Genomic DNA, 22,623 nt, shown 5'->3' with positions numbered 1-22,623 from the left:
ATCATACTAAATGAGCTTTCTAATTATCTAGATGGCTTCTTTTAAGAATAGAATTGCACACGTGGATTTCTTATTTACAGCAAGAAAGTTAAAAAAAATACAAGTCTATCTAGATGTATTGGATTATATCATAGGTTCTTGCTACCCAACCTGTTTAATTGATTGCATCAGTGGAATCATTTGTGCTCCCTAATAGAACTAAACTTTATGGATTCACCTTTACTATCCATATATTTCTGTGGACTATGATACAAGATTTATCTATCATCTATGGCATCTCATTTATCTACGGCATTTTCAGTTACCAAAAGAAGAATTCTGGCAAACAGTCTGTAAATCTTCCAAAGGAATGGATGAATTATTCCTTCCTGCTTCATGTGGAGGTTCTGCCAAGTGCAGTGTATTTTTGTGAAAGTTCCTATAGAGGTCTTATCTCTATAGAGGCCTTTATCCAGAATCACTACATGAGCCAGAAACACTCAATTGACGAACAACTACTTACACTGACATTATTCGGCTTTGGACTCCCCCTCTACAGTGAAGCAGCATGAGAGCTCAAGTCAAGCTTACCGAAGTAGTCTATATGAATACAGGTTGATAAACAAAGTGATCCAGATGAAGCAGAGCTTGTCTTGGTTGTAAAAATGAGTCCCTTCCCTAAATGATAATGATAATTATAAAATTTAATAATTAAATAATTCTGTCACTTGTTAGATAAAAAGTGTATGTATTAAGTTATATTTTTTTGGAGAGCATCCCAAGCCTTAAAGCTGAAGTATCTGAGGAATTTTACTGTCATAATAAATAAATATTTGAGTAAATTTAACGGTAAAATTTGTAAGGTTTTATCATACAAAATTAAAATCTATTCATCAAAGCTGTAATTCCCATATAAGAGCAATACTGTTGTGAAGTGAGCAATTCTAGGAAGATTATAGCAGAATTATCTGGTTAATTTATTTTAGATGTTCAATTAACCACATATGTTAAAAGCATATACAAGGACGGTCCAGAAAGTAACTTATGTTTGTGCTTAGCATGGAGATCGGTGGGGATAGAGCCGTTATCTTGGAGTCAAAACGTTTCTACACTCAGTACACATCAAGCTGTCATATCATGTGGACTGTGATTTTTCTACTTTGTTTGGAATGTTGTGGATTATTGAAATGTGCACTTCAATAGAAAATCTTGCGAGTTGTGAGGTGCATTCAGTGATTAGGTTTTTACTGGCAAAAAACCTCAAACCAATTGAGATTTTCACTGGCAAAAAACCTCAAATCAATTGAAATTCATCAGCAACTTTGTGTGGGGTGTACAAAGATGGAAGAATGAGTGAAGGTGGAGTGAGGCAGCGGTGCATTTAGTTTAAAAATAGCCACACCAATCTTCATGATGAGGACAGCAGTGGTCGGCCTAGCCTTGTGACTGATGAACTGATGATGAAAATCAACGATAAAATTTGTGAAAATCGTCGCATTATAATTACAGAACTCTCACTTCATTTCCCCCAAATTTCACAAAGTTTACTGCATGAAACTGTATCGGGGAAGCTCGATTATCACAAGTTTTTTGAAAAAAATCTAAGGCGGCAGATTTCTACAGAGAAGGAATTGAAAAGCTTATGCATCATTATGATAAGTGCTCAATTGAAATGGTGACTATGTAGAAAAACAGTTGAAGATTGTCGCTTTCAAATGTATATAATAAAATTTATTTTTTTTATTTGGTTGTTTTTTTATTTCAAAATGTAAGTTACTTTCTGGACAACCCTCGTATAAGAGAATACAGCATAGAACGATTTTTGATTTTGGATACCTACTCTCACCAAGATCAAATCTGGGAACTTCTAGATCTAGGGCCAGGTGCAATGCTCCTTTATCGAGAGAGAAAGAAATCAGTTGTTACTAATAAATGTGACTTATGGATTTGATGATAATGTGTAATCTTTAAGTACAAGTAAAAAATTTGTTTCCTAGAGAGGTAAAATGAAAGAGATGGTCTGACTGACCACCATAAATTCTATCACTAAGCTCCTGAATTTTTTTTTAAAGTGTGGATTCATGAGAAATACAATCTATTTAGTGAATATTCATGTCCTTGATCATCTGCAGGATAGAATAATTTCACGCATAGATATTATTATACTAGATATGTGAGCAACAAAACTGGAACAAACAGAATATTACTTGGATGATTATAGAGCCATAAATGGGATCATGTTAAGTCTACTAAACTCAAGAAAACTTTGTAGTGTGATCCTTTTTATAGTGTCTGTTCATTTAAGTAATATTTTATATTTGTGGTTTGTAAAATTATATTTGAAATGAGGATGTTTATTAATATCTCGTACAAGAAAAGCTAAAAATTTGAATTGGTAGATCAGTTTTAATCAATGTTAATCAAAGGGATGATGTAACCTAACCCCAAATCAGATAATATTTTTTTTTACAGATTAATAACAGATTTGAGATTAAAAAATTAGACAGTCATAATTTTGGAACTGTTTAATTGAAAATTTTAATTTTTTGTAGTGGATATATGTTTTAAATGAAACTGTATGTAAGTATTTTCACACAAATGGAATTTTTGCAGTAAAAAAAAATAAAACCTAAATATTAAAATTACACATTATATTAATTTAAAAGTTTACTTGTTCAAAGATCATATTACATTACTTTCCAAATCATTTTAGATCACCTTATATATTAACAAACAATAATCCTCTGAACACAGATTATTTGATTTAAAAAAGGAAATGTTAAAAAAGATTGAAAATAAAAAGAACAGCATGCATATAGTGTTTAATTAGAAATAAACTCATTAATTATTAACAATACCTTAAAAAGTAAAATAAATTATAAGAAAAAGTAACGGATATTGTATTATGTTAAAATTAAAATCCCTTTAGGCAAGCATAAAAATCGTATAATGCATTCAATGCAGTTTATTGTAAAAATAATAAGGTACCTTTGATTAATAAGATAATATACTGTAATTAACTTTTACCATATATAGTTTTTTGTAAGTTTATAGATGGCGTATGTTAACTGTTTCATTAAAAATAGTTTTTCAAATTCCACCAGATAACTTATGTTATATTGTTTTTTCTTATAAAAAAAGACGTTATTCTTCAGGAATTTTTTTATTTTTTTAAACGCCAATACAAAATAATGACATTATTAAATTGATAAATATTTAGATAAATAATGTAATAAATTTTAAAATAGATAAATGTTGCCTATTTATATAAAATTTCAATTTTATAAAAAATTAAAAAAAAAAAATTTGTTTTTTTGTTTTTTAAACAATTTTTAATTTATGAAAATTGCCAAAAATCAACAATTTTGGGAACTTTAAGACACTACAGCTTACATCTAAAATTATTTAAATATAAAGTTCCTGTTAATGGAAATCTCTTGTAGCAGAGGAAAAACTAAATAATGATTCTTTTCATTTTTTTTTCTAAAATGGGAAAATTTCAAGCATTTACAATTTATTTAAAAGATTTTATAAAAAATATGGTACACAATTTTATGATGTAATTGAGCATAGCTCTATTTTTATAATTAAATAAAGTATCATTTCTTAATTTACCACCGAGATGAATAAATATATTTTTATTTGAAAGTCTTATTTTTTTCATCTGAAAAAATATTAAATTATTTTCTTTTGAATTCATTCATAATGACAAAATCTATATGAAAATATAACCGGGAGTATTTTTCAAAATTTAAAAAAATTACTTTAAAAAATGATACAGAAAATAATACTTTTTACTTTTAAATTCAGAATTTCTGGAATCAGAGGCAAATTTAGGATTAGTTAGGTAGTTTGTTTGTTTTTCAGAACCAAGTAGTGGTTTATTTTGCCTTCAAAAAGCTGAAATTTAAAGAAATATTAAAATTTATTACATTTTTTTTATAATAATGAATTAACTCATTAATTCTTCATAGATGGTTATATATAGAAATGGAATTTTGTAGCGAATAGAAAACGCTAAGCCTGAATGGGATTTGGACCTGTGATCCCTGAATGAAAGGTCGAGATACTACCACCTATGCCATGGAAACTTAAAATTCCTCTTTTATTTTATATTTTTAATTTTTATATAGTTATACAGTATAATAAGTAAGAGAAATTACGCTAATTGAATTAAATTTTTTATCATGGATTTTACACATCTTAACATTTCATGAGCCACTAGAAAAAAAAAAAAACATAATTTCATCGATTAAAAATTCTGGAATATATATATGTTGGTTTGTCTTTTGTAATATGTCTCTAGACCAGAAATTCTCCACATTTTTAACTCCACAACTCTCAAAAACTAAAAATATATATATATATAATGTTTATTTTGCAACCCCCAACCCCAACCAATGAAATCTAGTTAAAAGTATTTAGTTGTGGCTGTTTGCTAAACTATGCGATGGAATGGGTAAAAAGACAAAAACCTCTTCTTTCTAATATAAAAGTCAGATAGTTATTGGAATTGTGAAATGAATTCCAGAATAAACAAATGTTATTCTCAGTGTTTTTACATAATAATGATTATATGTTGTTGTAGGTTTAATTAGCTGATGTATTTTCACAGTTAAAGACGAATGTGTATTCACAAGGATGTGATAAAAACATTTTAATGATGACGGACAAAGTTCATGCTTTCATAAAGAAGCTTTTGATATCTGTTTTATTTGTCTTCAAAGCAAAAATGTTGATACGTTTCCATTTACTTACGATTATATTGAGAAAAATTTGAATGAATTAGATACTATTATTCAGTATGGATAGCATGAAGTTGCATTTGGCTGAGCTAAAAATTCAATTGGCAGAGTATTTTCCACTAAATAAAAATGATTTTTTGAAGAGATGGGAATTGAATCCATTTAGTGAAAACATTGTTGAATCTACTAACCAGCTCATTGAAATGTTGCTGATAAAGTATTACAAATGCAAATCACACCTGAAGATTTAGATATGTTTTAACTTGCTTGTTGAAGTGCATATGGAAAGTGACAGAAGCATTGAGAATATTAATCCCTTTTTCCACATCTTACCTCTGTGAAAAGGGTTTTTTATCTATGGTTGCACTAAAAACTAAATATAGGAACCATCTTTTATCATTTAAAAACAATTTTCTTTTCTGTGTTTCTAACATAGATCCACATATGAAGAAACTTTTAAAAGAAAAACAAACGCAACCATCTCATTAATTTATATGTGTACTTATAGATGTATATAAATTTTTTTTTTCAAAAAATGATTTCATTATTTTGTAAATCAAAATAAAACTGTAGGCTAATTTTTCGATCCTCTTTTCATATCACCACGACCCCCAGATTGAGAAATACTGATCTAAAGTAAGGACTGATTTAGTACAATCACTCTGTATATGGGGGCATCAATGCCATTCAATTTTGATCACAATTGATAAAGGAGTAGAGAGATATAGATATTATGGATTTTATATCTCAAAATTTTACTCAGAGTGTGGGAAAAGTAAGGAATAAAATTATATCTTAATCTATTTTTATGGATGTGTAATCTTTGCTAAAAAACATTATTCACTTATTCTTAAAAAAATTTAATTATTCATCTCTACCAAACCAGAAAATGGAACTGTTTTTGTATAACTCAACACAATAGTTCAGATTATAAGAAAGGGTCTTACTATTCTTCAATTACCAATTTTAATAAATTACTGAACAATTTGAAAAATTTTCCTAACAGTTTATTTAAAGTACAATGAAAAGATTTTCATTTAATGAAACAATATTATTCTATAAAAATGAATTTTTAGATGATTTTAATTAATAAATAATAATATCTTAGTCGGAATCTTAAAGAAAAAACAATACTTAAGAATAGAACAATCAGACTCCCCCTAAAAAAGAGAAATGTGAAACATAATTACACAGAAGAAATAAGGGCAGCCAGATTTCTATGGATGAAAAACTGTACGAAAAAATATCGGGAGCGAAAGAAGAAATAAAATTGCCTATTCTCGAATTTGTTCTTCAAGGAATTTGAAGTAATGGATTGATTAATGTGTTCTTCAGTGGACATAATATACCAATAATATAATAAACTAACCACCGATTTCTCTGCATTCTGTTCAACATGTACACAAATATGTGTTCAATATAATTTTCACTTCTGAAATTCTCCAGGTGTTGTAGAATCATAAGGTTTGTAAATGATGCAGTTTGGGATCTTATATAAACATTTCTCGTTAGTTATATTTAACGAGAAATGATAGAAGAACAATTGCTAACATGTACAGGAACCAAACAGCAACAGTAATAATTGAAGAACATAAGAAAGAAGCATAAGTTTAACATAAGTAATAAGAAAGGGAGTCCGACAAGGATGTTCCCTATCGCCGTTACTTTTTAATCTTTACATGGAACTAGCAGTTAATGATGTTAAAGAACAATTTAGATTCGGAGTAACAGTACAAGGTGAAAAGATAAAGATGCTACGATTTGCTGATGATATAGTAATTCTAGCCGAGAGTAAAAGGGATTTAGAAGAAACAATGAACGGCATAGATGAAGTCCTACACAGGAACTATCGCATGAAAATAAACAAGAACAAAACGAAAGTAATGAAATGTATTAGAAATAACAAAGATGGACCACTGAATGTGAAAATAGGAGGAGAAAAGATTATGGAGGTAGAAGATTTTTGTTATTTGGGAAGTAGAATTACTAAAGATGGACGAAGCAGGAGCGATATAAAATGCCGAATAGCACAAGTGAAATGAGACTTCAGTAAGAAATATAATTTGTTTACTTCAAAAATTAATTTAAATGTCAGGAAAAGTTTTTTGGAAGTATATGTTTGGAGCGTTGCTTTATATGTAAGTGAAACTTGGACGATCGGAGAAGCTGAGAAGAAAAGATTAGAAGCTTTTGAAATGCGGTGCCATAGGAGAATGTTAAAAATCAGATGGGTGGATAAAGAAGATGGGTAAAAATCAGATGGGTGGACAAATGAAGAGAGAGGTATTGCGGGAAATAGATGAAGAAAGAAGCATTTGGAAAAATATAGTTAAAAGAAGAGACAGACTTATAGGCCACATACTAAGGCATCCTGGAATAGTCGCTTTAATATTGGAAGGACAGGTAGAAGGAAAAAATTGTGTAGGCAGGCCACGTTTGGAATATGTAAAACAAATTGTTCTGGATGTAGGATGTAGAGGGTATACTGAAATGAAACGACTAGCACTAGATAGGGAATCTTGGAGAGCTGCATCAAACCAGTCAAATGACTGAAGACAAAAAAAAAACCCTAATACAAGACTGTGTTGATAACCCAAAAATTTATGCTTTTTGGCTTTCTTGTTTATTATTAATTATATGTTTACAGTGTAACAATATTTTATTTCTAAATTTATTTAGATTGATTAAGAAATATCGGTGAAAAATTATGTTTTTGTAGCTTAATTAGTAAATACGCTATTAAAATCATTATAAAAACTTCATGTTTTCTCAAAATTCAGTTGTTTATAGACTTGCGATAATTTTGTGTTATGGGTGTGTGAAAATTTCAATGATATTTCTTAGGTCATTAATTTAATTCATTTGGCTACAAAGAAAATTATTTAATTTCTATTAAATTTTCTTTTTTTTTATTAAAATTATGTCTACATCGATCACCAGAATAAAACATTTGAGTTTTTTAAAAACTGTAATACCAATTATTTTGACATTTCTGTGTAATATTGCAGGAGTTTTTATGATTTACCAGCTTAAATATCTTACAGTATATTTTTCAATTAACAGCCAAAGCATTATTAGATTCATAAAATGAATTCAAACTTTTTTAATTTATATATTCATAATTTTTTGATTCATCAATTAATTCACCTCAGAAGCTTACAAAGAAATTTGTATGTGGGAGTTGAAAATGGAAATTTATAGTACACGAAAAATGCCATGCCTGACTGGGATTCAAACCTGGGACTTCTGCATATAAGAGTGAGATGCTACCATTGTGCCACAGAGGTTGGCAAATTAATTATTAATTTTTTTTTAATCTTATTAAACCAAGGTACCTTATAATATTATTGTAATAAAAACAATATTAATGTACAATTTATTTTCAACTTAAAAATTAATGTATTATATTTTAATATAGTAAGCTAAAAGAAAATAATAAATTTTAGACATACAATTTTAATACATTTTTTATAAGTTTTAAAAATAATTTAAAGTAAGCACATTTTATAGTAAATAATATTAAAAAATATTTTTAATGATTATAAATAATTTTACTACTTTTTTATTTTATTTTATATTGCAGAAGCTTTCATAGTGATTATTAAATTATCAAAAAAATGTATTACTTTTTTAAAAAAAATAATTAATGCTGTCTTCTTTCAATTATATGATAATTAATTTATAACAATTAAAAATTTTTTTTTTTACATTTTAAAGTAGCAATCCTTAAAAAAGGTAATTATAAATTAAAAACGCAACAACACCAATCACAATCATTAAAAATAATTTCAACTATAATAAACTTATTCAATAAAATTATGATTTAACAATTATTTAGAGGTCATAATTGAAAACAATAGTTTCCTGATAACATAAACAAATATTTTAAAGCAAGTATAATATATGATATTTAAATGTTTGCAAAACTTAATGGCCCTTGAACGTTTAGGTTTTCAAAACACGTTTTAATTAAATTAATTTTATATTTATTTTTAATAAAATATGCCTAAATAAAATATAATTTTGATGTCTTTTTTCATTTAATCAGCATTAATTTATAGATAAAACATTTTTAAATCTTAGAAATATAATTGAACCATTCAACAATATTCAGATTTACAGATGTGTATAGAATAGCACATAAAATTAATGCTTGTGTTCTACATTAGAATTGACAGTTTAAGGACAAATATAATTGATTATATTTCAATATTATTGGGTCCTTAATACTTTCTTTTTCCTGTTTAGCCTCCCGTAATTACTGTTCAGATAATACTTCAGAGGATGATATGTATGAGTGTAAATGAAGTGTAGTCTTGTACAATCTCAGTTTGACCATTCCTGTGGGTCCTTAATACTGCCACCAGCCAGCTAACATTCAGTTGTCAATTACTTATTAACATCATATCTTGACTTGGTAATTCAATTATACAACAAAATACATGTACAACCACTAAATGGACTGTCTATTGATAGATGGGTCTTGATTCAATAAAGCTGTTCTAGATGTTTGGAGATTTCCAGAATATTATATGAATCAATCAATTTTTAAAATCTTTTTTTGTAATCGGTAGAGGTTTGATGCACTTGTCCATTCCTTTCTATTCTTTGCCATGTTTTTAATCATGAAATACTTTCTACCAAATTTATTATCAAAATTTGTTTTATCAATTTTTATCGACATTTTTCTTTATAGTTCATTTCGTCTATTATTTTTGTATGCAATCAGATTAATTGTAATATATTCCATATTAATTTTTACCAATGTGTAGATGAATGAATGAGATTTATAATTAAAGAAGAAGTAGCTTATTGGAATTGAAATTGATCAGTTATTTCTTCTCTCTCTCTTTTTTCTATTTAACCTCCAGAACCGCAATACAATATTACTTCAGAGGATGAATAAAAATGATATGTATGAATGTAAATCAAGTGTAGTCTTGTACAGTCTCAAGTTGACCATTTCTGAGATGTGTGGTTTATTGAAACCCAATCATTAAATACCACCGGTATCCATGATCTAGTATTCAAATCCATATAAAAGTAACTGCCTTTACTAGGATTTGAACTCTTGACTTACGAGGTGCGACAATAAAGTAATGAGACTGATGTGAAAAAAAATGTTGCTTACCGTTTTAGTCATGTTTAGTGTTGTCTCCTTCAAAGTAGTTCCCCTCTGATTGCACACACTTATTTCAGCGCTTCTGCCATTGATGGTAACATTTCTGGAACTCATCTGTAATATCCTCCAAGACTCTCGTCACAGTTTTTTGGACATCTTGTGTTGTTTGATTGAAAATGGTATCCCTTGACCGCCATTTGACTCTTGGAAATAGAAAAAAGTCGACGGAGCGATATCTGGTGAATAAGGTGGCTGTGGTAGTACTGAAATTTTTTTTGAGGTTAAAAATTGCTGTACTGACAGAACAGTATGGGATGGCGCATTATGGTGATGCAGAACCCAGTTATCAGCAATGTTGGCACGGACACGAAGAACTCGTTTACGAAGTCTTTCTAAAATTTCTTTGTAGAAATATTGGTTAACTGTTTGTCCAGAAGGCACATGATATGCGAGCTTTTTTTGGTCTGGGTGATCCCTTTGAGCACCATTGCGAACTTTGGCGTTTTGTCTCTGGATCGTATTGAAAAAACCAACCTTCATCACCAGTGATAACACAGCTCAACAAATCTGGATCGATTTCCGTTTGCTCTAACAGATCTGCTGCCACATTTTTCCGTGTTTCTCGCTGTTGTATGAGATTTTTGGGACACCATTTTTGCACAAATCTTTCTCGTACCAAGATCTTCAGTTAATATTAGACGAACCGTTTCTTGATTGATGTTGAGTTCTTCTGCAATCATTTTCACGGATAATCTTCTATCAGATCGTACGATTTCACGCACCCTGGTCAAGTTGACATCTGTCCGTGAGGTTGATGGTCGTCCACTGCGGTCTTCATCTTCAACATTCGTTCTGCCTTCACTAAAAATTTTATGCCACCGAAAAACTTGAGCTCTTGAAATAACCTCCTCTCCAAAAGCCTTCTGAAGCTTACCGTAAGTTGTCGTCGCGTTTTCACCCGATTTAACGCAAAAAGAAATGGCATACCATTGGGCAATCTTTTGCGGTTTCATTTCTGTGAAGAGGGGCACAAACACGTGTTCACTTATTACAGCACAACTCATGACTGAGCAGTTGCATCAATGTGCCGCTTGGACTAGAAGTAGCTTATAGACCAAGGTCAAAGTTGGTGTGCCTTCGCAAGCTGCAGGGTTGCCACATCTTGCAAATAAAAATCAGTCTCATTACTTTATTGTCTCACCTCGTAAATTGCAAATCATCTGATTGACTTATGATTGCAAATCAGCCGATTTGCGATGATGAGTTCACCAATAAACCGATTCTATGGTTAGTTATTTCTGTTGTTACAATATTAACGTTACATCAGTTAATAATCAAAATACAAATTACTTTCATACAATTTTCAATTGAATAAAAATTAATTTATACAAAAGAAAAAACAATAGATGTATGGTTGATTAAATGATAAAATATAATATTTTAAATGAATGATGAAGGTATAAAATAAAGTAAAATTTATGGGAAAGTAATTCATAAATATATATAAGGTACTGTTTTAATATAGTAATAACAGAATTAAAAATATGATATCTTTATAATTTTGAATGCTTGCTGTGTTAAAATATTGAAAAATAACTTGTAATTAACTAATTTTACATTTTAAAATGTTTAGACACGATTTTAATTAATATGGAATATCTCTGACGCTTTGGTTATATTGTACATCAATTTTAGAAGATTCTGTCCCAAACATCTTTCTTTTCAATTCATTTAAACATTTTTTTATTTCTGTACTTTTATTAAACTAACTAGTTTTTTAGTGTTTTTCCAAAACAGCTTTAAAAAGTTTTTTAAGAAAAAGAATGCTAAAATCAAAATAAATATTAAAGAATTTCTTTCTAATTCCTCACATATGGTTTGATAAAATATCTAGAACATTTCTCTCTTCTGTATGAAATCTACGCTGATTTGTGTTAAGTCTGTTTTTGTCATATTCCTTACTTCATCATCCTTTATAATTTTACTATCTTAATAACAAAATTCTGCAAACTCTGGCGTATTATATTCTCTTATACATTAATATTTATATCTACGTTATTTTCCTTTCTTTACATTAATTTTACGTTTACTTATTTTAAAACAGAACTTAACTTTCTTCAATTAATCAAAATTATTTATTAAGTTTTCTAATGCGTTATTTTTTAGCCAAAATAATAACATAGTTATTGGATTAAACATTTTATCAAATTAAAAATGAACTTTTGAGCTGGATTTCTTCTATACTGGAGGTTGCTATTTTTTTATTTTTTCTATGCAAATTAATCAATAAGGTTATTATTAAGAAATAAAAAAATAAATTTCATTAAAAAGTAATGACTAAGAGAAAATTATAAAAAAGGGGATTAAAAAATGAGATGTAAAAAATATAAAAGAAAATATCATTTAATTTTCATTAAAAGAAATATTATGACCTCTAAAAAGTTAACCTAAAAAAAAGTAAAATAGAAACTAAACAAGTGAACATAATAAAATGAAAAAAAAAAAAATTGTCAGAAACAAAATTTACCTGCAGAACCACTTGTAGTAGTAGTGGTATCAGATGCTGTGGATGATCTTCTTGATGCTGGTGTTGAACCAGCAGGTGTTGTTCTACTCACTATTGCAGGTGTTTTACGTTGTGTGGGCTGTAACGAACTTACAGATGATCCATCTTCTTCAGAATCGCCTTCGCTTGAAACTTGTTGCTGGAATAAAAAAAAAATTCTCTTATATAGTCTAGCAATTTGATTGGAAGGTATCCCAGTCTCTGTGACTGAGATAGAAAACATACCAGTATCTTTCTATATTTTTATGGAATGTATGCATTCCTTGTATAGATTCATACGTTCCGACGAAAATTTCTATGAAACAGCCAAACATACAGAAAAATATGTAAGTATTAAATAAAAAAAAAGGAAATCATTTTGAAAAATAATTCTGCAACTAGAATGCGATTTTTTTTAGATTATTTACTTTAGTAATTTATTAGATTAAAATATTTATTCCAGACTAACCAGAAAACTTACTCATTAGATGCTACATATTTTTATTAAATTATTCATTTTTTTTTTTGTCTTACAACTACCGCATGAAAATAAACAAGAACAAAACAAAAGTAATGAAATGTAGTAAAAATAACAAAGATGGACCACTGAATGTGAAAATAGGAGGAGAAAAGATTATGGAGGTAGAAGAATTTTGTTATTTGGGAAGTAGAATTACTAAAGATGGACGAAGCAGGAGCGATATAAAATGCCGAATAGCACAGGTGAAACGAGCCTTCAGTAAGAAATATAATTTGTTTACATCAAAAATTAATTTAAAAGTCAGGAAAACATTTTTTAAAGTATATGTTTGGAGCGCAGCTTTATATGGAAGTGAAACTTGGACGATCGGAGTACCTGAGAAGAAAAGATTAAAAGCTTTTGAAATGCGGTGCTATAGGATAATGTTAAAAATCAGATGGTTGGATAAAGTGACACATGAAGAGGTGTTGCGGCAAATCGATGAAGAAAGAAGCATTTGGAAAAATATAGCTAAAAGAAGAGACAGACTTATAGGCCGCATATTAAGGCATCCTGGAATAGTTGCTTTAATATTGGAGGGACAGGTAGAAGGAAAAAATTGTGTAGGCAGGCAACATTTGGTATATGTAAAACAAATTGTTAGGGATGTAGGATGTACGGGGTATACCGGAATGAAACGACTAGCACTAGATAGGGAATCTTGGAGAGCTGCATCAAACCAGTCAAATTAATGAAGACAAAAAAAAATATTTAATCTATGTTCACTTAAAAAAAAAATATTCAGAAGAAAAAAATTTGATGAGGTCATTAACACTATGCAAGGATGGTTAATAAGATTATTGTTGCATAATGAACAAATATATTACTGTGGGAGGATATAACATTCAGAAACCACATTAATTCCTTCAGGGTACTCAATAAATAAATTAAATCTACGAAATTCCTTTTTATAACTGAATCCTTCCTCTCTTTTATCTATGTATCTATGCCTACTTGTTGAGAGGAAAATTCTAGTTTGTATATTTAATAAATATTACAAAAAAATTATAAATCCTAATGTATTAGTTGACTTAACATATAATTTAAACTGCACTTTGAAGGAGATTTTGTAAGATTAAAAAGGTTTACAATATAAATTGAGTTTAAATTATTTTATGAAAGAATGAGATATGCTAAACGGTTTTTGAAATAAAAATAAACAAGAGAATATTCAGCTAAAAATTTAATTCTAAAACTAGATGTACTTTGCATTTGAATTGCAACAATTATCATCAGGGGATAGGGGAATTAGTAAAGTTTAATACAAATATAATTCTTAAAAAATAACAAAAAAAACATGTAAATATTAACAATAAAAATTAAATAAAAAAAAAAAATTAATTTAAATATTGTAAAAAAAATTACCTAAATTTTTAAAAGAAAAAGCTACTGTCATTTTATGATTAACTGTTTTTTTTATTTATTTTATCAAAACATGCTGATCTTTGTAATGGAGTGGTAGCTTCTTGGCCTTTCATCCCAGGGATTCCAGGTTCGAATCCTGATCAGACATGACACTTTTCATATGCTACAAAATTTCATTTCCACATTCCCATATTTAAAAGCTTCTGTGGTGAATTAATTCATCAAGCAAACAAAAGAAAAAGAGAGGTAATTTTTTTTAAAAATTAATAATAAATAATCTGAATATAAACAAAATATGTAATTTATGGAATTGATATTTTAACAAAGAATATGTAAATTTAATGAAAAAAATATATACCTCAGGTAATGATTTCCTAGACTGATCACTAGATGGTGTTGACCTTGAGCTAGCAGGTGAAGTTGGTGATGCAGGTTGTTCTCTATCATCTTGATCAGTGCTACCAGTCACAGTAGTTCTTTTCAACATTTGAACTCTATCAGCGGCAGGCCTAGTAACTTCTTGTGTTGCAGGAGTATCACGTGGTTCACCAGGAGCATTTTTATTTAATCTTTTAATTTTAGTAATTTCATCTTCTTCGCTAACTTGTCTCTGTGCAGCAACTGCACCTGTAATCATAATAATAATAATATCCTTAGATATGTTTTGAAAAGATGGAAATTATGACAATGAAAGACAATAGTAATTAAATATGTCACTAACCACTTTAAGTATCTAGGAGGGATTATAAGCAGAACAGGAATAAATAAAGTGTCAAATGAAAATAAAATATTAGAACTGGAGAAGCTTAGCTGCTGATTTATCATTTACAATAAAGATCTTATCAAGATCACAAAATTATAAAACTATAGTAAGACTGGTAATCTTATGTGACTCTGAACCTCAAAAGACTTTATCAAGATCGAAGGAAGGAAAATCCATGTTCCAGAAGTGAGTTGTATATCACATGTATAAATTAAGGGATTTTTTATTATTTTATTTTAATTTTTATAAATCTGTCTATGGACTAATTTAATTACTTTTAATTATAAGAACTTGTCCCTAAAACCTTTTATTTGACATTAACAAAAGTTGATGCAAAACAGATTTAAATCAAGGTCTTGTTTAAACTGTATTTAAACTACCCAGATCATATCCTTCTTCCATCATCCCCTCTTCCTTGAGTAGGTATCAGGACAGTTGTGCCTGCAGTCATTCTAACTCCATGTAATACAGGCTACTATGATTTTCTAGTAGCAGAGGGACAGCTGTAGTTTAATTGCTAGGTTGAGTTATGTTTTGGGCTGTAGAACAGGCAATTAACTTATGTTTCTTATCCATGCAGAATGTACAGAAAGCCAGACTATTGGTTGAGGTGTCCATTGGGTAAGCACAATTTGCTTTGAGTGTTTACTATAAATTTTGCTACTAATTCTCAGTGAATTATTATAAAGAAACATAAACACACGCACGCACACATATACACACTTATATATATATTTCACGAGTATATATATTTCCTATAAATAAAGTAATGAGACTGATTCAGAAAAACTTTCTACTTACAATTCAATTAAATATGGACTCTATCACCTTTGAAATAGTTTCCTTGGGAAGCCACGCAATGCTTCAAACAGTTTTCCCACTCTTCATAGCAGTATTGGAACTTAGAAACTGGAATATCCCTTCAGATGATTGGTTACATTTTTTTAAAGGGTTTGTACTGTCAAAATTGTGTCCTTTGAGGTGTTCCAGATGTTGCTAACGATCTTCCAGAGGTTGGATTGTCCGCAACTGATTTCTTCTGAAAATGCTTTAAACCACCTAAAAACTTGTGCTCATGACAGAGTGTCATTTCCATACGGCCTTTTCAATTTTGATAGTAGCATTCTCACAGAGTTTAACGCAAAACTTGATTGTACAATGTTGCTCATAATTAGTATCACTCATATTTGTAATGTACAACAAAAACTTGTTTCATGAAAAGAAAAAGGGGAGGGAGAGAGAGAGAGAGAGAGAGAGAGAGAGAGAGAGAGAGAGAGAGAGAGATACTGATGGAGAGGGGATGTTTCTCCATGAAGAAACACCCACATATCTCGTTTTATTTTTCCTTTGTCCGTATTTCATGTTTTTCAATAAAAATTATACCCTTAAGAATGAATTAAGATATTTTAATGAAATTTTATGTACATATATTCAACAACATGTTCTACAAAATAAAAAAAATTAGAAAATTTTACCTTTGAAAATTCCAAAAAAGTCCACTAAAAAAAAAATATTTCAATCATTATTAGCTTCGTAAATATTATTTTTATCAAACTATGCTTATCTGGTAAAAAATTATCAGTCTGGCAATTCTGTGTCTGTTTTACTAATGATAGAAATTATTATTGATTATTTTTAATTCAATTAGAGAGGGAAATGAAAAGAGGTACAAAATTATCAGTTTTCATAATTTTCATGGTGCCTTATTAGTTTTAACCATATTTCAGCTAATGACCAACCAATCTGAACAAATGAGGGGGTCATTTTATGCACAATTAGATTTAATATTTTACAGAATAAAACATATTATGTAAAATATTAAATAGTAAATAAATTACATAATATTTATCTCTCTGAGAAATAAAAGTGTTATCATCTATCTGCATGTTCAGAGCAATATGGGCCATAACTACCCCATGAGTTCACAATTCAATTGGTTAACAAACTGTTATTTTTATCTTCACTTAATTAATAGCTAATAAATATTTGTGGTATTAAAATCCCTAAACAGTTTTTATACACAGATGAATTGTTATAAATAAATCAACATTATAATTTGGGACATAAACCATTTAAATTAACTAAATTTGGAATCTATCCTTCTTTTAATCTGATTATTTGGATGATGTTGACAGAATTTGAAAAAAGAATTGCAAATCCGATGGGCATTGTAAGAGACAGAACATTTTTTAGCATGAAGATAATATTAGTTAAAAGAAATTGGTAAAATTTAGAAAAAAGAAATTGCTATTAATGTATAAAAGAAAGAAGAGATGGTTGTTAGTAACTTTTAAGTATCTTACACAAGTTCATTTTTCAATTATTTGATAATCGAAGATTACTGAAGATATAAGATCTACAGAAAAGAAAAGTGAAAGAATATTAACAGCCAGAAAAATCCCAATTGAATTAAGAAACAAATTTGTTAAATGTTTCATGAAATTTGTAGTTAAATATATTTGAAATGTGTATATCAGAATTAAGAAAATTAAATACATTTTGATAAGCACATAATGATACATTATATCAGGCATCACAAAATATATAATTACTAGAGTGAGATAATTTGATCGTGCTCATCATTTGTCTTGTGCAGACTGAGATTGGTTAACCAAGAGTGAGAGAGAGTAAGAGATAAATTCCATTACCCTTCATGTCAAATGAAGGGTGTCAAAAAGTATGATACAAAAGGTTTGAGCCTGTCTTCAGGAAAATGGTGGATATTTCAAACACTTTCTGTAAGACAGTGCGTAACTACATTCCACGAATCAAATCAAATGTGAGTATCTCTGTATTATAGGTCATAATGGAATTATATGGTATAGTATCATGATGTGAACGATAAAATGATTGCACCGTAAAAAATAAAAAAAAACTGAAGTGTTTAAAATTCACAAGAATATTAATATATGAAATAATAATAAAAGAAACATTTGAAGATACTAAAAAAATAATTAAAGTAAAAAGAAAAAAAATAATAATTTAGAAAATTTTAACGAAAATTATTTGAACATATATTTATGTACATGTTAACTAGGACTTGAACGCTGTAACTTTCGACTTCCAAATCAGCTGATTTGGGAAGACGCGTTAACCACTAGACCAACCCGGTGGGTTATGTACATGTTAACTGGAGATGCAGAAAATACAGGTATTTTTCCTAATTAATATTATTTGTTAGAACAATGTTTATTCTATAAAATAGATTTTTAAATTTTATTTATAGAAATTTTTTAGTTATTTATTAAAAAAGACAAGAAAAACAAAATAAGTCTCTCTTCTTTGTACATTGATGTATTGTTCTGAATTAATTGAAAAAAAGTTTTAGTTGTCTGGTTTGATAGAAATGATTGTTCTTATATTTTAGCATTATGTGACTTTTAAAAAAAAAGTTAATTTTTAGTTTTTGTATTAGTTTAAAAAAAAAATAATAATATAAAGACGGATGAAGAAAATGACATAGATAACTAAGTTAAGGAATGAAGAAAGGAAAGATAATGACAAACAAGAGAAAAAAAAAATCTTGGTTAGTTTAAAAACAACATACGTATTTACAACAGAGGATAGTGGAACAAATAAGAAGTGGATAAAGAAAAATAACATTTTGAAATCATAACTAATGTTAATCATAAAGAAGTAGTAAAGAAACAAAGATGATGATTAGAATAAAGAAAAACAAAATCCCCTCAAAAGAAAAACGGTATAATCTATAAAAATGAATGTTTGTCTGTCTGTATGTCTCTTATGCCTTCCTAAACCATTCATCCAATAGCGATGAAACTTTGTAGAATGGTTGGACACATGCCAGGGAAGGTTTCTGAATTTGTTTGGACCCCCTAGGTAGTGCTGGTGTCGAGATATTTTGAAAAATTGTATTTATGGTCCGATTTGCCTCATATTCAGAATACGTGTTACATGGAAAGAATTATCTCTGTAAAAAATGGACCCGCTAGATGGCGCTGGGGTTGAGATATTTAGAAAAATTATATTTATGGACCGATTTGGTTCATATTCAGTATATGAATATTCGTTACGTGAAAAGATATATTTTTACAAAAACTATACCCGCTAGGTGGGGCTGGTGTCGAGATATTTACGAAACAAACAAACAAATATACAAACAGACTTTTTTATTCTATATACATATATATATATATATATATATATATATATATATGGCATGTTCGTATGTGTGTTCGCTAAAGACCAAAAAAACTAATGGACCGATTTACTCGCAGGCAAAAGGGAAAAATGGAAAACAAGGAAAAGGTGGAAAGAGAAAAGAGAAAAACAAGAAAGGGTAAAATGGAAACTGGGAGAGGGGAGAGGGAGAAGGGTGAAAGGGAGAAGTTGGAAAGGGAAAAGGGGAAGTAAAATAAGTGAAAGGTAAAATTTGTAAAGTTCTGTAATGTTCAATTTTTTAATTTTTTTATCAAATTTTCAATTGTGTTCATTTAAACTCTCTTTCCCTTCCACTTTCTCTCTCTCTCTCTCTCTCTCTCTCTCTCTATATATATATATACTCAATACTCAATACTCAAATCTAGCAATAGCGAAGCATTGCCGGGTCTGCTAGTAAAATATAAAACTAAAATCATTCATGCTAAGCATATTTACTTAGAAAGAGTTATGATAAATGTTTATTGAAATAAATAAAAAATGCTCAAAAACTATTATTTTGAAAAATTTATTAAAACTTAAAATAAACGACCATTTAAATCGATAACGATAATCATCAATAGAAACTAAGTGATTACTATATATAAAAAAAGATCAAATACTTAATATAAAGAAAAAAAAAAATATAATAAAATAAAAGAAATATTGAATGCTTAGAAAATCCTATATAAAGAGTGTTTAATATGTATTTATAAAATAAAAATAACTGTTGACTAAATTCGATGAAGTATTAGACAATCCCAATTTTTACGTTAAATTAAAACGTTTTAATAGTTCAAAATTCCTAAACAGATTGCCTATCAAGTCCTAATACTTGTTTATTGGATAATATTTTTAAAAAGACATAAGTCGAACGAACCTTCAACCAATCACATAAATATTTCTTTACCTTATTACACAAGATTTAAGAAGGAGGATGACAACCCCTTGTGTTGCTGGATGAATTAACTCATTAATTCATTGCTGAAGATTTGAAGCTTGTATGTCAGAATATGGAAATGGAATTTTGTAACATAAGAAAAATGATTAATTGGGATTTGAACCCATGACCTCTAGATGAAAGCTAGACGATCAAGATTGTCTGATTTATAGCTCTTATGATAGAAATTTTTATAAAATATAAATTCTACAGGTTTATTGGTCTCCTATTAGAATTGTTTGTTATTGTTAATAAAGTTAGCTACTCAACTATTCAGTTCCTATTTTAGTAAATGGTTTGTGAGCATTTTTTATTTTTGAATTTAGATTTATATTATTTACCTTGAGGTCTTTTAGGAGTTTGTGGTGTAAACTTGGGTGTCTGTTGTTGTTGTTGTTGTTGTTGAACAGGTTCTTTATCTTTTTTATTCTCGGATTCTTGTAATCGTTTCATAACACGTGGTGAATCATATAATCTAGTAATACCACTTAATGGACCTTTTGAAACATCTTCTGTATCTAAAACACGTTCACGTTCTTTAATAACTTGACCACCTTCTGAAAATCGAACAGATCTACCGGTCGTTTGAGTATCATTATCTGAATCAGCATTATCTCCACCAGCATGACGACCAAAACGTGAACGTAGCCGTGATCTCGTTGATGGACGTGTTCCTTCTGTATCACCATAAGTTGATTCACCATAATCTCCACCATAATCACCACGATCACCACCACGACCATATCTACCACCACCAGAGCTATCGTAACGATCACCGCCAGTATTTCTTTGTGGATACCTTTCACCAAATTTTCTACCGCCTAACGGTGATACAGTACCTCCATCACCGCCTTCATAACCACGTTCTTCTTGTTGACGATATTGAGCTAAACGATGATCACTTTTTGATCTCATTAATCCAGGACCCGGTGGTTGTAATGATCCTGATGAACCGGTTGTACCACTCATACTAATAAATGGTTGATGCGGTATATTTATCGACAATTCACCGTAACCAGCTAGGTGTAAAACTAATTGATTTGGATCATGCGCCATAACGAATCGAACACGTCTGTTATAATCCGTTGTAGTATCGCATTCAAAATTTCGAATGAAGTCGACTGTTTTAAGGAATATTTCTTTTGCATCCATTAATTCGCAGTCATCCCATTCTACAGCTTCTGATTGCATATGTTTATCAGCTAAATCACAGTTACTTGATATATTTGAGATCTCTTGTTCTAAATTTTGTTTTAATGTACTGAGATTACGAACCTATATAAAAAAGAGAAAAAAAAATTATTAAAATGAGATCAAATTTCAAATTTGTTACATAATAAATTAAGTAATAATTTTATTAAATACCCTTCTGCTGTTGAAATACAGAACAATGAAGGTTTGAAGTTTAAAACCTTTATAACAATATGTTAAGAACAATATTTTACATCAAGATTAAAAGTATAGACAGTTAACTGATCAAATATTATCATAACTGTTTTTTTTTGTAGATTACATCATCAGAAAACGAATATTAAATGTTAATAAACTGAAGGGGAAAAAACCCTTATGTTATATTAATAATAGTGTCTGTAATAAAAACTACTCTATTTATAGCTAGTAGAATAGTGAGATGAATTTAGAATTTTCTTTACTAACAGTTATTATTTATTTAACTTATTCTTATTTAACTTACTAATGTATCAATAAATATTTAAGATAATATCTTGTATGTAAACCATTAACCATACATCATCTCTGTCTTTTGATGGTTTTATCAGTTTTAATATTAATTAGATGATGATACAGTCCTAGGTAAGACAGTAAATTACTTCCCACTCAGTCAACCCATGAGAAGTAATACTCAATGCTCAGGCTAATAATAGGTTTATCATCTTTTTTTTTACCCACTTCCATTCATTATGAAAGAACCGTTGAAATTTGTAAGTCATAACTTTGTTTTATCTAAACTGTGTTGTCATGCTGCATTTTTTCGTAGCTGGTGGGGCAGTCACTTCTTATTGGTGAACAATAGGGTGTTAATTCTGATTATTATTTAACAATTCTATTTCTTAGCCAGGAATAGAAATATTAGTGTTTGAAGTGACAACTGGATAAAGATAGGCATTATATATTTACAAAGATTTTAAATTTTATTAATGTGTATATATATATATATATATATATATATAATTAATGAATGAAGTTAAATTATAGTGAGGGAAATTTAAGACATATATAACTATTTTCTAAATATAAACTTTCAAGATATTTAAGCAAGACAAACTGACAAAATAGAATACCATAGAAAATGCTATTTAAAACAAATAAATTGCAGTTAGATTATCCTAATTTTTATAAATATATTTAAGACTGAAAGTTTTTTTAAATTAGTTGTTTATATATTATTTCAGTTTTCTATTTTAGGAAAGATTTATATGATGGCTTTATCCATAGAGTTTATTGTATTGGCAATGGACAGCCCCTGA

General features: G+C 28.9%; 1 protein-coding gene across 5 annotated transcripts in view; it reads right to left on the bottom strand.

Moving 5' to 3' along the window:
• tn (tripartite motif containing protein thin) overlaps positions 1-22,623 on the bottom strand; it is a 285,381-nt gene that overhangs the window by 95,914 nt on the left and 166,844 nt on the right. For all 5 annotated transcript variants that reach the window (XM_075380953.1, XM_075380951.1, XM_075380954.1 and 2 more), the window contains 3 exons: positions 20,479-21,412; positions 14,635-14,903; positions 12,374-12,551 (listed from right to left, as the gene is read on the bottom strand). In XM_075380953.1, the coding sequence (XP_075237068.1) occupies positions 12,374-12,551; positions 14,635-14,903; positions 20,479-21,412 (1,381 nt within the window). The remainder of the gene's footprint in view (positions 1-12,373; positions 12,552-14,634; positions 14,904-20,478; positions 21,413-22,623) is intronic.

The sequence above is a fragment of the Lycorma delicatula genome, chromosome 13 (genome assembly GCF_047948215.1).
Source record: "Lycorma delicatula isolate Av1 chromosome 13, ASM4794821v1, whole genome shotgun sequence".
Lineage (NCBI taxonomy): Eukaryota > Metazoa > Arthropoda > Insecta > Hemiptera > Fulgoridae > Lycorma > Lycorma delicatula.
Note: the sequence above shows the minus strand (reverse complement) of the source record. Positions and strands in the feature narration are given on the sequence as shown.